Source organism: Mixophyes fleayi, chromosome 4, assembly GCF_038048845.1.
Source record: "Mixophyes fleayi isolate aMixFle1 chromosome 4, aMixFle1.hap1, whole genome shotgun sequence".
Taxonomy (NCBI): domain Eukaryota; kingdom Metazoa; phylum Chordata; class Amphibia; order Anura; family Limnodynastidae; genus Mixophyes; species Mixophyes fleayi.
Window position 1 is genome coordinate 326027422 of NC_134405.1, and position 14303 is coordinate 326041724.

The 14303-nt window shown below is 42.4% G+C and overlaps 1 protein-coding gene across 1 annotated transcript in view; it reads left to right on the top strand.

Moving 5' to 3' along the window:
- Positions 1–9610, top strand: part of SHISAL1 (shisa like 1) — a 120885-nt gene extending 111275 nt beyond the window's left edge. The window contains exon 5 of the mRNA XM_075210263.1: positions 8833–9610. Within this exon, the coding sequence (XP_075066364.1) occupies position 8833 (1 nt within the window). The 3' untranslated portion in view covers positions 8834–9610. The remainder of the gene's footprint in view (positions 1–8832) is intronic.
- Positions 9611–14303: the final 4693 nt, after the last annotated feature.

Below are 14303 nucleotides of genomic sequence, written 5' to 3' on the forward strand. Positions count from 1 at the left end.
GGTGGTCCTCTGTCCTGGTAGATCTCGTGCTGTGCTGTTTAGTTCTGTGCTGTGCTGTTTAGTTCTGTGCTGTGCTGTGCTGTGCTGTGCTGTGCTGTGTTCTGCAGTATCAGTCCAGTGGTGCTGTGTGCTGTGCTCTGTCCTTCTGAGGTCAGTGGTGCTGCTGGGTCCTGTGCTGTGTCCTGTTCAGTCCAGTGGTGCTGTGTCCTGTGCTCTGTGCTTCTAAGGGCATAGTTATTTCCCCAATATTCCCCTGTGTTTAAAAAAATAAAAAAAAGTTTTTTAAAAAAATACCAAAAACTACTTAAATTTATTTTAATTACCACAAAATTTGCACAACCAATCCTGCAGTATAAGCCCATTGGTACTGCAATATTACCAAGTTCACACATTCAGCAGTAAAAGTCCAGTGGTACTGCAATATTACAAAGTTTACACATTCTGCAGTATCAGTCCAGTGGTGCTGTGTCCTGTGCTCTGTCCTGCTGAGTTCCGTAGTGCTGCTGGGTCCTGTGCCGTGTCCTGTTCAGTCCAGTGGTGCTGTGTCCTGTGCTCTGTGCTTCTAAGGGCATAGTTATATCCCCATTATTCCCAAGTTTTTAAAAAATAAAAAAAAAGTAAAAAAAAATAAAAAATTTAAAAAAAAAAAAAATATATATAATAATTATAACCAAATTTGCAAAACCAATCCAGCAGTATAAGTCCATTGGTACTGCAATATTACAAAGTTCACACATTCTGCAGTATCAGTCCAGTGGTGCTGTGTCCTGTGCTCTGTCCTGCTGAGGTCCGTAGTGCTGCTGGGTCCTGTGCCGTGTCCTGTTCAGTCCAGTGGTGCTGTGTCCTGTGCTCTGTGCTTCTAAGGGCATAGTTATTTCCCCATTATTCCCAAGTTTTTAAAAAATAAAAAAAAAGTATAAAAAATTTAAAAAAAAATAAATAAATATAATAATTATAACCAAATTTGCAAAACCAATCCAGCAGTATAAGTCCATTGGTACTGCAATATTACAAAGTTCACACATTCTGCAGTATCAGTCCAGTGGTGCTGTGTCCTGTGCTCTGTCCTGCTGAGTTCCGTAGTGCTGCTGGGTCCTGTGCCGTGTCCTGTTCAGTCCAGTGGTGCTGTGTCCTGTGCTCTGTGCTTCTAAGGGCATAGTTATTTCCCCACTATTCCCAAGTTTTTTAAAAATAAAAAAAAGTAAAAAAAAATAAAACATTTAAAAAAAAAAAAATATATAATAATTATAACCAAATTTGCAAAACCAATCCAGCAGTATAAGTCCATTGGTACTGCAATATTACCAAGTTCACACATTCTGCAGTATCTTGTGCTACATATAATGGAGACCAAAAATTTGGAGGATAAAGTAGGGAAAGATCAAGACCCACTTCCTCCTAATGCTGAAGCTGCTGCCACTAGTCATGACATAGACGATGAAATGCCATCAACGTCGTCTTCCAAGCCCGATGCCCAATCTCGTAGTACCGGGCATGTAAAAGCCAAAAAGCCCAAGTTAAGAAAAAGTAGCAAAAAGAGAAACTTAAAATCATCTGAGGAGAAACGTAAAGTTGCCAATATGCCATTTACGACACGGAGTGGCAAGGAACGGCTTAGGCCCTGGCCCGTGTTCATGACTAGTGGTTCAGCTTCACCCACGGATCTTAGCCCTCCTCCTCCTCCCCCCCCCCCTACAAAAAATTGAAGAGAGTTATGCTGTCAGCAACAAAACAGCAAACAACTCTGCCTTCTAAAGAGAAATTATCACAAATCCACAAGGCGAGTCCAAGGATGTTGGTGGTTGTCAAGCCTGACCTTCCCATCACTGTACGGGAAGAGGTGGCTCGGGAGGAGGCTATTGATGATGTAGCTGGCGCTGTGGAGGAACTTGATGATGAGGATGGTGATGTGGTTATTGTAAATGAGGCACCAGGGGGGGAAACAGCTGATGTCCATGGGATGAAAAAGCCCATCGTCATGCCTGGTCAGAAGACCAAAAAATGCACCTCTTCGGTCTGGAGTTATTTTTATCCAAATCCAGACAACCAATGTATGGCCATATGTAGCTTATGTAAAGCTCAAATAAGCAGGGGTAAGGATCTTGCCCACCTAGAAACATCCTCCCTTATACGTCACCTGAATAACCTTCATAGTTCAGTGGTTAGTTCAGGAACTGGGGCTAGGACCCTCATCGGTACAGGGACACCTAAATCCCGTGGTCCAGTTGGATACACACCAGCAACACCCTCCTCGTCAACTTCCTCCACAATCTCCATCAGATTCAGTCCTGCAGCCCAAGTCAGCAGCCAGACTGAGTCCTCCTCAATACGGGATTCATCCGAGGAATCCTGCAGCGGTACGCCTACTACTGCCACTGCTGCTGTTGCTGCTGTTAGTCGGTCATCTTCCCAGAGGGGAAGTCGTAAGACCGCTAAGTCTTTCACAAAACAATTGACCGTCCAACAGTCGTTTGCCATGACCACAAAATACGATAGTAGTCACCCTATTGCAAAGCGTATAACTGCGGCTGTAACTGCAATGTTGGTTTTAGACGTGCGCCCGGTGTCCGCCATCAGTGGAGTGGGATTTAGAGGGTTGATGGAGGTATTGTGTCCCCGGTACCAAATCCCCTCGAGATTCCACTTCACTAGGCAGGCGATACCAAAAATGTACAGAGAAGTACGATCAAGTGTCCTCAGTGCTCTTAAAAATGCGGTTATACCCACTGTCCACTTAACCACGGACATGTGGACAAGTGGTTCTGGGCAAACGAAGGACTATATGACTGTGACAGCCCACTGGGTAGATGCATCCCCTTCCGCAGCAACAGCAACAGCTGCATCAGTAGCAGCATCTACAAAATGGCTGCTCATGCAAAGGCAGGCAACATTGTGTATTACAGGCTTTAATAAGAGGCACAACGCTGACAACATATTAGAGAAAATGAGGGAAATTATTTCCCAGTGGCTTACCCCACTTAGACTCTCATGGGGATTTGTGGTGTCAGACAATGCCAGTAACATTGTGCGGGCATTAAATATGGGCAATTTCCAGCACGTCCCATGTTTTGCCCACACCATTAATTTGGTGGTGCAGCATTACCTCAAGAGTGACAGGGGTGTGCAGGAGATGCTTGCGGTGGCGCGCAAAATTGCTGGACACTTTCGGCATTCAGCCAGTGCCTACCGCAGACTAGAGGCACATCAAAAAAGCATGAACCTGCCCTGCCATCACCTCAAACAAGAGGTTGTGACGCGCTGGAACTCCACCCTCTATATGCTGCAGAGGATGGAGGAGCAGCAAAAGGCCATTCAGGCCTACACAGCCACCTACGACATAGGCAAAGGAGTGGGGATGCGCCTCAGTCAAGCGCAGTGGAGACTGATTACCGTGTTGTGCAAGGTTCTGCAGCCATTTGAACTTGCCACACGAGAAGTCAGTTCCGACACTGCCAGCTTGAGTCAGGTGATTCCCCTGATCAGGCTGTTGCAGAAGCAGCTGGAGAAAGTGAGGGAGGAGCTGGTAAGCCATTGCGATTACACCAAGCATGTAGCTCTTGTGGATGTAGCCCTTCGTACGCTTTGCCAGGATCCGAGGGTGGTCACTCTTTTAAAGTCAGAGGAATACATTCTGGCCACCGTGCTCGATCCTCGGTTTAAAGCGTATGTTGTGTCTCTGTTTCCGGCGGACACAAGTCTACAGCGGTGCAAAGACCTGCTGGTCAGGAGATTGTCCTATGAAGAGGACCGTGACATGCCAACAGCTCCACCCTCATTTTCTTCCACATCTATGGCTGCGAGGAAAAAGCTCAGTTTTCCCAAAAGAGGCACTGGCGGGGATGCTGATAACATCTGGTCCGGACTGAAGGACCTGCCAACCATTGCAGACATGTCTACTCTCGCTGCATTGGATGCTGTCACAATAGAAAAAATTGTGGATGATTACTTTGCTGACACCATCCAAGTAGACATGTCAGACAGTCCATATTGTTACTGGCAGGAAAAAAAGGCAGTTTGGAAGCCCCTGTACAAACTGGCTCTATTTTACCTGAGTTGTCCCCCCTCCAGTGTGTACTCGGAAAGAGTTTTTAGTGCAGCGGGGAACCTGGTCAGTGAGCGGCGAAGGAGGTTGCTTCCTCACAACGTTGAAAAAATGATGTTTATAAAAATGAATAATCAATTCCTCAATGAAGTACAGCACTGCCCTCCAGATACTACAGAGGGACCTGTGGTTGTGGAGTCCAGCGGGGACGAATTGATAATGTGTGATGAGGAGGAAGTACACACTGTAGGGGGAGAGGAATCAGAGGTTGAGGATGAGGACAACATCTTGCCTCAGTAGAGCCTGTTTAGTCTGTACAGGGAGAGATGAATAGCTTTTTTGGTGTGGGGGCCCAAACAAACCAATCATTTCAGCCAAAGTTGTTTGGTAGGCCCTGTCGCTGAAATGATTGGTTTGTTAAAGTGTGCATGTCCTATTTCAACAACATAAGGGTGGGTGTGAGGGCCCAAGGACAATTCCATCTTGGAACTTTTTTTTTGGCATTATATGACCAATCAACAGTCGTTTGCCATGTTCAAAAAGTAAAACCAAATTTTAAAAAATTCAAGAAATTAAACCAAAAGTAAAATGCCGTGTCATAATTTAAAACAAGAGGTATTGACGTGCTCTAAAACTACTGTATTGTTGTTTATATTTTATAAACACTACACTTGAAAGCTTGAGTCTTTCAATAAAAAAGTAACTGTCCATTGCACGAATATTTGCAACAGGGACAATTTTAGGGTTAAGAAAGCCAACTAATAACACTTCGACGCTGTCTGTCTTTATAAACACTACACTTGGAAGTTGGAGGAGGTATTGTGGCCCCGGCACCAAATTTACTACCGGGGCCACTCCACTGTGCAGTCCATATTTAGGTGTATCAGATATTAAACAACGGTGACAGTTGATGCCCAATTTTTTAATTATATTGTGGCCTCGGTACCAAATTGTGTACCGGGGCCACCACACTACGCAGTCCAGATACTTGTTTGGTGGAATTCAGACCAGTTGAGGGTTTTATTATTATATTGTGGGGACCACTCTATCTATACCACACTACAACTCTATACCACTCTATTTCATACTTTAATTCTATTTAATACTTTAATTCTATTTCATACTTTAATTCTATTTAATACTTTAATTCTATTTCATACTTTAATTCTATTTAATACTTTAATTCTATTACTAATTACCATAAAGAGGAACTGCCGCTTCTATTTAATACTTTAATTCTATTAGTAGTTACCATAAAGAGGAACAAAATAAACCAATTTTACCAAAAGTATAATATGACTTAGACTTACAAACACTACACTTGAAAGATGGTGCCTTTAAATGAAAAAGTCAGTCTTCATTGCACGACTATGTGCAACAGGGACAGTTTTTTGGTTTACAAAGTCAACCAATAACACTTGGACCCTGTCTGTCTTTAACATACTTGATGGGATCTCAATGACGAATTGTCTGTACCATGTTTGGAGGAGGTATTGTGGCCCCGGTATCAAATTGGGTACCGGGGCCACCCCACTACGCAGTCCAGATACTTGTTTGGTGTAATTCTGACACGTGGAGGGTGTATTTATTTTATTGTGGCCCCGGTATCAAATTGGGTACCGGGGCCACCCCACTACGCAGTCCAGATACTTGTTTGGTGGAATTCTGACACGTGGAGGGTTTTTTAATTATATTGTGGCCTCGGTACCAAATTGTGTACCGGGGCCACCACACTACGCAGTCAAGATAGATAGATGCGTATCATAGATAAAGTACATTCAGTGGTGTGGGGCAAATTGAAAAATATTCAAAATGCACTGACATTATCAAAAACAAGAGGTTGTCACACGCTAAAACTCCAACATGTATATGATGGAGAGGATGGAGGAGCAGCCGTATGTGTAGTGTAATGCAGACCTGTTGAAGGTTTTTTATATATTTTATTGTGGTGCCCAGTGCCCACTCCTCTAGGCAGTCCAGGTACATTTATTGGTGCGATTCATAAAAGTTCAGGGTTTTTAATATATTGTGGTGACCCACTCCTCTACGCAGTCCAGGTACATTTATTGGTGCGATTCATAAAAGTTGATGGTTTTCTTATTATATATATTGTGGTGACCCACTCCTCTACGCAGTCCAGGTACATTTATTGGTGCGATTCATAAAAGTTCAGGGTTTTTAATATATATTGTGGTGACCCACTCCTCTACGCAGTCCAGGTACATTTATTGGTGCGATTCATAAAAGTTCAGGGTTTTTAATATATTGTGGTGACCCACTCCTCTACGCAGTCCAGGTACATTTATTGGTGCGATTCATAAAAGTTCAGGGTTTTTAATATATATTGTGGTGACCCACTCCTCTACGCAGTCCAGGTACATTTATTGGTGCGTATCATAAAAGTTCAGGGTTTTTAATATATATTGTGTTGACCCACTCCTCTACGCAGTCCAGAAAGATACCTTGTTGCAACGTTTTGGACTAATAACTACATTGTGAGGTGTTCAGAATACACTGTAAATTAGTGGAAATGCTTGTTATTGAATGTTATTGAGGTTAATAATAGCCTAGGAGTGAAAATAAGCCCAAAAACTTGATTTTTAAACTTTTTATGTTTTTTTCAAAAAAAATCCGAATCCAAAACCTTAAATCCGAACCGAGACCTTTCGTCAAGTGTTTTGCGAGACAAATCCGAACCCCAAAAATAACGAAAATCCGGATCCAAAACACAAAACACGAGACCTCAAAAGTCGCCGGTGCACATCCCTAGTTTTACAACACCTGGAGTGTCACAGGTTAGCCAACACTGCACTAGATGGTGTCACCCAAATGGATGGGTTCAGAAGTCCAACCTGTCACCAATTTAACCTAATAGTACAGAGAGAACAGTACCATAGCTGGACACATTGTTCTAGCATTTGCAACATGTTTTTCCTCACATGCAGTTACCATTTTATCTGTTTATTTTCTTATAAAGAGCACTTATCACAGGCACAGTGCAAGCAGCCATTTTTTGGGACTGAATGCAATATTAATATAATATGAGAGTGCAGCTTACCACTGTCGGACTGCTGCAGGATGGGCCCACCAGGGGAATGCAATGGTAAGGGCCCATGAAATAGTGTGTATGCAATACCCTGAAAGTGATTGACCAGCCACCACCGCGGGTGTGGCCACCCAACAGAATGGCAACGCAAGATTATTAGAGGGTCCATGGTCAGCCCACAGTACAAAGTTTAGTTTTTTCTTTTGGCACTTGTTAATAATTCTCTCTTCTGATATCTCCCGTCTGCTATAACAGTGGTGTAGGGAGGCCAGTCTAGAGTCTGTTAGGGGAAATGGTGACAGGCGAGATGCAGCAGCAAGGGATGTCTAACAGAAGGGATGAGAAATGTTTTAGCAATACCAGTGGCAGCATTGGGTGACTGGTAGTGGGGACCAGTGTGGCAGCAGAGCGGGTAAGTGTAGCTGATGGGATGTCTGGAAACATGGAATGGCAATGTGGCTGATGGACAGAATGTATGACAGAAAAATGCATATAGAACTTAGATCAATCAAATTAGTGAGGAGTAAATAAGGTCATTATAGACAGGAGACTGCACATTGCTCAAGGAGAAATAACAGAGACGTATTGCAAGTAAGACAAAGCAGGTATTAGTCTTTGTGACATAAAATAAAGAGAGCATCCTAGGGGATGATATCTAATACAGTGAGCATCCTAGGGTATTATATAAATGATAGAGAGCATCTCATGATCATTATACAATGCAGAGAGCATCCGTAACATATGCAGCCTCCTATGATGAGGCTGCACTTTGCACAGGTTTTTTCCTACCCCCCCCTCCACCATGGGAGGGGCACACAGAATACACACCTGAGAGGGGTTTACATATTCACACAGCTACTCACCTGCCCAAGGTGACTTTATCCAGCCTCCTTTCCTTTCTGCTTCATCTGCATGTTATCGCCTCCCCCTTCTCTCTACTAGAATGTATGAGTCCATAGGCCCCACTATTCATGTCACTGAGGACATGTTACACTGCTCCTCTTTCGTCCTCCTCTTCCTTCTTCCTCCTTCTCATTTATCTTCCACCTTTCTATTTAATCCTCCTCATTCATCCTCCTTCCCCTAGTTCTCTCATAATCTCTAGCACTGTAAATATATTGTGTAATTTTATGATCGCCCACCCCGTTGTGTCAGAATCCCCAGCAATATCTCCCCGTTCTCTCAGAATCTTTAGCCCCCGCTGAGGTTTCCTTCAGATTTGCAGTAGTGCAGTAATACTAACTTTGATGCCATTTCCGCCTCAGTGCCTCTTCTTCGTGTGGCTCCTCCCAGCTCTTTTACACTGTGCTGTGATGTCATTGTCCACCGCAAGGCTTAAAGGTCAATGTAGCCAGGTGTCTCAGCTTTTGGTACTTGCGATGGTTTGGTCCCGCCCCACTACGACAGAGAGTGGAGGCATCAGGGCTCACCATGGATTTCCCCGGTGCCCCTGTGGGCCAGTCTGACTCTGCAGCCAGACAATTCACCAGAAAATGAATAGCTGCATTCTCATGGATAATGGTCCAGCCCACAAAAACTTCTCCTCTATGTGCATCATCTTTAACCACAGAAAATGCACACATCTGCTTCATATGATAACCTTGTGGACTCTCCTCACAAAACCTTTGATAAGAAAGTCACTTGTCTTTGGTCTGATTGCCTGAACTATACTGAATATTTTACTTAATACATTCAGAAACCGACAATCGGTGAACCTCTAATGTCTTCTTCATTTCTTTTTCAGAATAACTACAGTGCCTAAAGATGGGAGAGGAAGACTATCACCCCGGTGAAGCCTGTATCAGGAATGTCAATCATGACGGAGGAGAACTGGAGTGGAATGACATTTTGGGTTGTCACATGAAGAGTTAGGCTAGATAGACTTTCACAGTCATCGGGGTGGACTTTCTAGCTGTTTGTAAGCAATATTTTTATCTCCAGTGTGAGAAGATTATTTTTAACACTGACAACAAGGAATAACAATAGACATTGAAAGCCTGCCCTGGGAGGTCGTACGTGGAACAGACAGGAACTGATTGGGACCATTCGATAAAGCAATGGCAGGCACTGATAACCTGCCTTCTCTGTTCAATCGTTGTCAAGTACCTAGTCTATGTGTCAGGCTTATTGGTAGGAGCTGGCCACAGTTCCATACCAAAAAAATATTTAATATGAGGAGACGTACCCCCGTAATGTGTTTTTATACAGAGCACAGAATTCTGAGGCCATTCATCATATCCTTGTTGTAGGGGGATAGTTGTTTCTTATAATACATAAGTGTTTCTAATAAATATTGAAGCGGTCATCAGTACTCCCAAGCAGTGAAGCCATCACTTATATTTCTAAGCCTTGACATTACTGCTTGCCAAGTCACATCTATATTATTTACTGGAGGTTCTATGTATATTAACATCACTTGTGTATTAACACTCATTAATTCTACAGATGCTCCTGGTAAAAGCAGAACTTTGCCACTTTCTTTGCACATACAAATAAATTCTGTCATGTCAGGCTTAAATTTATAGACTGTCTGACGTCCGATCGGTAGCTACGGATTACGGCACAAGACGCAGCCTGACTGCTTCATCCAACTGTTGTCACACTATATCACACATGCAGAATTTATCCACAATCCTTCAAAATAGCAGTGTTGGCTCTATGAGTTGCAAGCTGGAACTTCCAAGAAGAAGTAATGAATTATATGGATGGAAAGTTCTCATATGGTTTATAAGTAGTGGCCTAGGTAGCGGTAAATTAAAATCCAGCTCCGTTTCCATACAGAGCTACAGCCATTTGTCTATAAACATACTGAGCTTGGCTTGGCCACATCTATTTCATCTGCTTCTAGTTTTTACTCCACAATCCAGGGGCACGTTTAGGTGGTTCCGCAGTGCCTTCACTAGGACAGAGTAGTTATGTTGTAAAATTGGTTCTTCTGAGCAGTGGAAGAACAAGGGGTAAAGGTCAGGAGTAAAGAACATCTGAGAAAAACAAACAACTAGTATTTGATTGTTGCACCTGGAGAGTTTAATCATTATTAGATAGCCCCCTCTACCCTTACGTCCTACCACCCAAGTAACATTTCCAGAAGTAAGGCTACACTGTTCATCTGAACGCAGTTGCTGCAGATCACCACTGGAATTCATAAGGGTTTATTTAGCAATAGGAAAAAAGACCGTTCTCGCTGGATTTAGGGCTTCTCTTTATGTACCAAAGCTCCAGGCCAGTGAGAACTATCACCGACTGTAGCCTTCATTGGGGCAAAATGGCTCATGACTAATCAGTAGTACCCGGTACTGGCCTGGAGAACAGAAATATTACTTTTACCGCTGCCAGACAGTATCTCTGGGCCACTGAGTAAGTCAGTAATCCTTGGGGCAAAACAAAAAAAGCCCTATCACCGGCAATAGGTCTTTTTGCCCTTCAATAAATATGTCCCTCAGTCTGTCCAGAACTTTTCTATATTGTTCTATTAAGTCGGACTGGATGTATTGAGCCCTGTACTGTTAGTTGCAGAAACTGCATTCAAATAAACATCGCAGTCTGTATTTTGGCTTTAGCCAACAGTAAGGAATTGCCTCTCATTTGTTAAAAGGGTGGGGGCATAACAAAAATGGGTGGAGTGACAAAATCAGACAATCTCTTCAATAGAATATGCTATGTTGGGACAGAGGGAACCACAAGTTATAGAGGCCCAGCTAGCCAAGTGTGTATAAAATAATCAAATTAAATTGTTAGCAATGGGCCTCTTCCATTCTTTGAGCTACGCTCAGGTTAGTTCCATCCCAGCTGCAAAGCATGGTGGGATTTGTAGTTTGACCACAGCTGGAAAGCACAGGTTGGATGTCACTGAAGCATACTTGCCTACTTTTTGATGGAGGGGAGGTCCAAGAGGGAAGACCGGGGAGGGGTTGCATGATGATTGCATTTCTCAGTGGGGAGCTATGACGACGCGTTTCACATCATTAGACATCATCCACCACTGGGCAATTGCATATCAAGAACCTGTCCACTTCGCAAGAAAGAAAAGTGGGATCCGGTAGGGTAGCCTGCTCTCCCTGAAATTCAGGAGCCTCTCAGACCTTCCCAAGAGTAGGCAAGAATGCGCTAAACTGTAAAGTCTCCAGTAACGGGTCATGTTCATGTGTTTGAGCTCCAACTACACTGTATAAAACCACAAGTGCCCTGATTAATACAGATGTAACAAAATTTACTATTCTACAAATAGAATGTTTACCATGAAAATCCACTTTTGACGATAACAATTGTGTTTTCATTACGGCGCCCAGGATCAGATTCCACCAAACCCTGGAGGGAAGGATGTAAAAATGTTCTCTCCTGTCTGCAGACTGTTTAATAAGAAACAAATATGTTCTAATTGATAATGCCAGCAGGCTATTTCAGTTAATAATCTATGATAGATCCCCTTATATAAATAATATGTTTTCGTAAAGATCGAGAGTGTATTATTAGATAGTATCATAGTCCTTTACAATATTTACTTAGGTAATAAAATAATTGGTGTTCTGTACCTAAGCCTATAAAAGAAATCCCTGTGATTTTTTTTATATAAATTCATATCAATAATATAAAAAAAAAACAAAAAAAAAAAAACATTGTATTGTTTGGTTGTTTTTTGTTTACTTTACAGTTTACATGTTAACGTGTTCCTGTCACCTGCAGATGCTAGAGACAGTGGTTTTGTGAGCTTACAAATAAGTTATCCTAAGCGCTGAGGCAGGAGACATGAAAATAATCGGGACAGACAACAAGAATTTTACAAACATTGAATTTAGGAGCAAAATTTGTACTGAAGCAGAGCAACCAACCAGCAATTAGCTTTTATGTGTCTAGAGCAAGTTAGACAAATGAAAGCAAGTTTCTGATTGGATGCTATGATTTAGTGAAAATTTTGCACCTAAATCCAATGTGAGTAAATAAGACCTAGGGTGTAAGCAGGCAGTTTTTGAATGGAAACTATGGGCTTTATTAATGTATGTAGAGCCTCCAACATGTGCAAATGCTGGGGGGAAGGTTGACAATAGGATGTGTGTTATCACAGGCCTGGTCCTTGCTGTGAAACAATGGTCACGCTGCAGGTCAGAGAGCACGGAATCTCCTTATCATTGACCCTGCCTGCCCATCTCAGTGGTGTTGTCTACGCCCCTGGAATTCCGGGAGGACTCTCTGACATTTGTGAGTCTCCGCAACATTCCAGCAGAGTAGGCAAGTATGAATTAATAGTTGTGCTCTCCCATTTTAAAAGGAGCCTCTCTAAGCTCATTAATTTTCCAGAGGAATCACTGCTCTCAAATGTATGTTGTAATCATCATGGATATTTGTTCAGTCCAAAAATTAGCTGCCTCCAATGTGTGTTGGCAAAAGGGGTACTCTTTAAAATGACAGTGTGATTTTCATTTACTATTGGGAAATAGCAATTGCTGAGACATTTCCACATGTAAGCATTTACAAAACAAGGAACATGCGAGGAAAATATTTTGGTACTGGAAAATGCAGGATAATTTTACTAGTTTTTTTTACTGGAGTTTAGTGGCCTGAGAAGAAACTCACACACTGTGGAGGTAGATTTAGCAAACATTCTAAAAAGAAAAAGTGGAGGTGTTGCCCATAGCAACCAATCAGATTCTAACTATCATCTATCAAGCTCATTCTAGAAAATGATAGCTAGAATCTGATTGGTTGCTATTGGCACCACTTACATTTTTCCTTTTTAGAAGGTTTGATAAACCTACATCCCAGTCACAAATATTATCTAACCCATACTTGCCGACTTCTTGGAGTCGGCGTCCAGGAGCTGCTGGGGGGAGGTGGGGGTGGGTCTAAGCAAATCCTGATATTTTGGCCCCACCTCTGCGGCATAATGACCAAACTTTACAGCAGGGGCGGGGTCCAGTGAGATTCCCTGAGGCATTTTGGATCTAATTCTGCCCACTTCATTAAGAAGTGGGCAGATGGGAGAGGCTGCCATACTCTCCTGGGAGACCTACCCGGAATCCGGGAGTCTCCTGGACATTCCGGGAGAGTTGGACAGTATGATAACCTCCTCTTCCCCCTAAGGTGTTCAGTTACTGCCCACAATGGAGAAAAAACATGAAACCTTTGCATAGTATGTGCTGAGTAATGAACCACTGCGCTTATACAAATGTTTACACATGACTAAAGGTCACCCTTATCATAGATTTCATTAATATTAATAGAAAACAAATTTGTAAGTTACATGTATAATAATAATTGGAGTGGGTTTATCAGGATTCTGTGAAGTATAAAAGACACTTGTGGCTCTACCCCCCATGTGACATGGTGACCACGCCCCCTCTCGCAATGTTCTGATTCCACAAATGGAATGTTCAGAGGTATTTACCTTGTTTAGATCCTCTGCGGTGAATGATCCTGACCAGTACTTTAACGGAACTCCTGTTTACCTGTAGACGCCATCTGTACGGTAGAACCCAATTACTGCATAAACCAACATTACATTACAATGCTATAACTTTACAATTGTACATTACTAATGTTTTTTAAGGAGAAAAAGGTAAAATTTAAAACAATTATGAGAGCGGCCTTTGAAGTCACGTCTTGCTCCCATACATGTTCCAATGATTGACAGCACTCCCAAAAAATGTTTCACAAAGCAAGTCAAAAATAGACATGTGAAAACTGGGCTGGAGGGTTTGGGGTGGGGTATACATAGCGGTTAATTATTCACATTTGCATAAAAAAATGGGTTGTCCCTCTACATTTGTCCAGCTCTTAAAAAAGCACCGATGTGTTAATGAAAACGTGTGTGCATTTTTATTACTAATTTGCCTAATGCTCCGTTAACATTTACTGCCCTTTAAAGCCAAAAAGGAAACAGCCCCTCAGTTAGCACCTGACTGATGAACGCTAAACACAGGGAAGGAGACGGAATTAATCATTTTCCTTTCAGCTGGCTGCAAATAGCTTGAAAAAGCTTTACCTAAGATAGGAGAAAACACTTCTATTGACTATTATGTGGGATCAAAAGGCACAACTTTAAAGAAAAGAAATCCTTTTATTTCCAATCCAACATTACTGAATGTTCTCGGCGAAGGCTGAAAATTGAGCCATTAAAATTTGTTTCCAGGAATAAAGGCTTTTAACAATATTTATTCATTTTTATTGGTTGGAGACGGTATTCATGTATGCAGTTCTGCCACTTAGCACACAAATTCC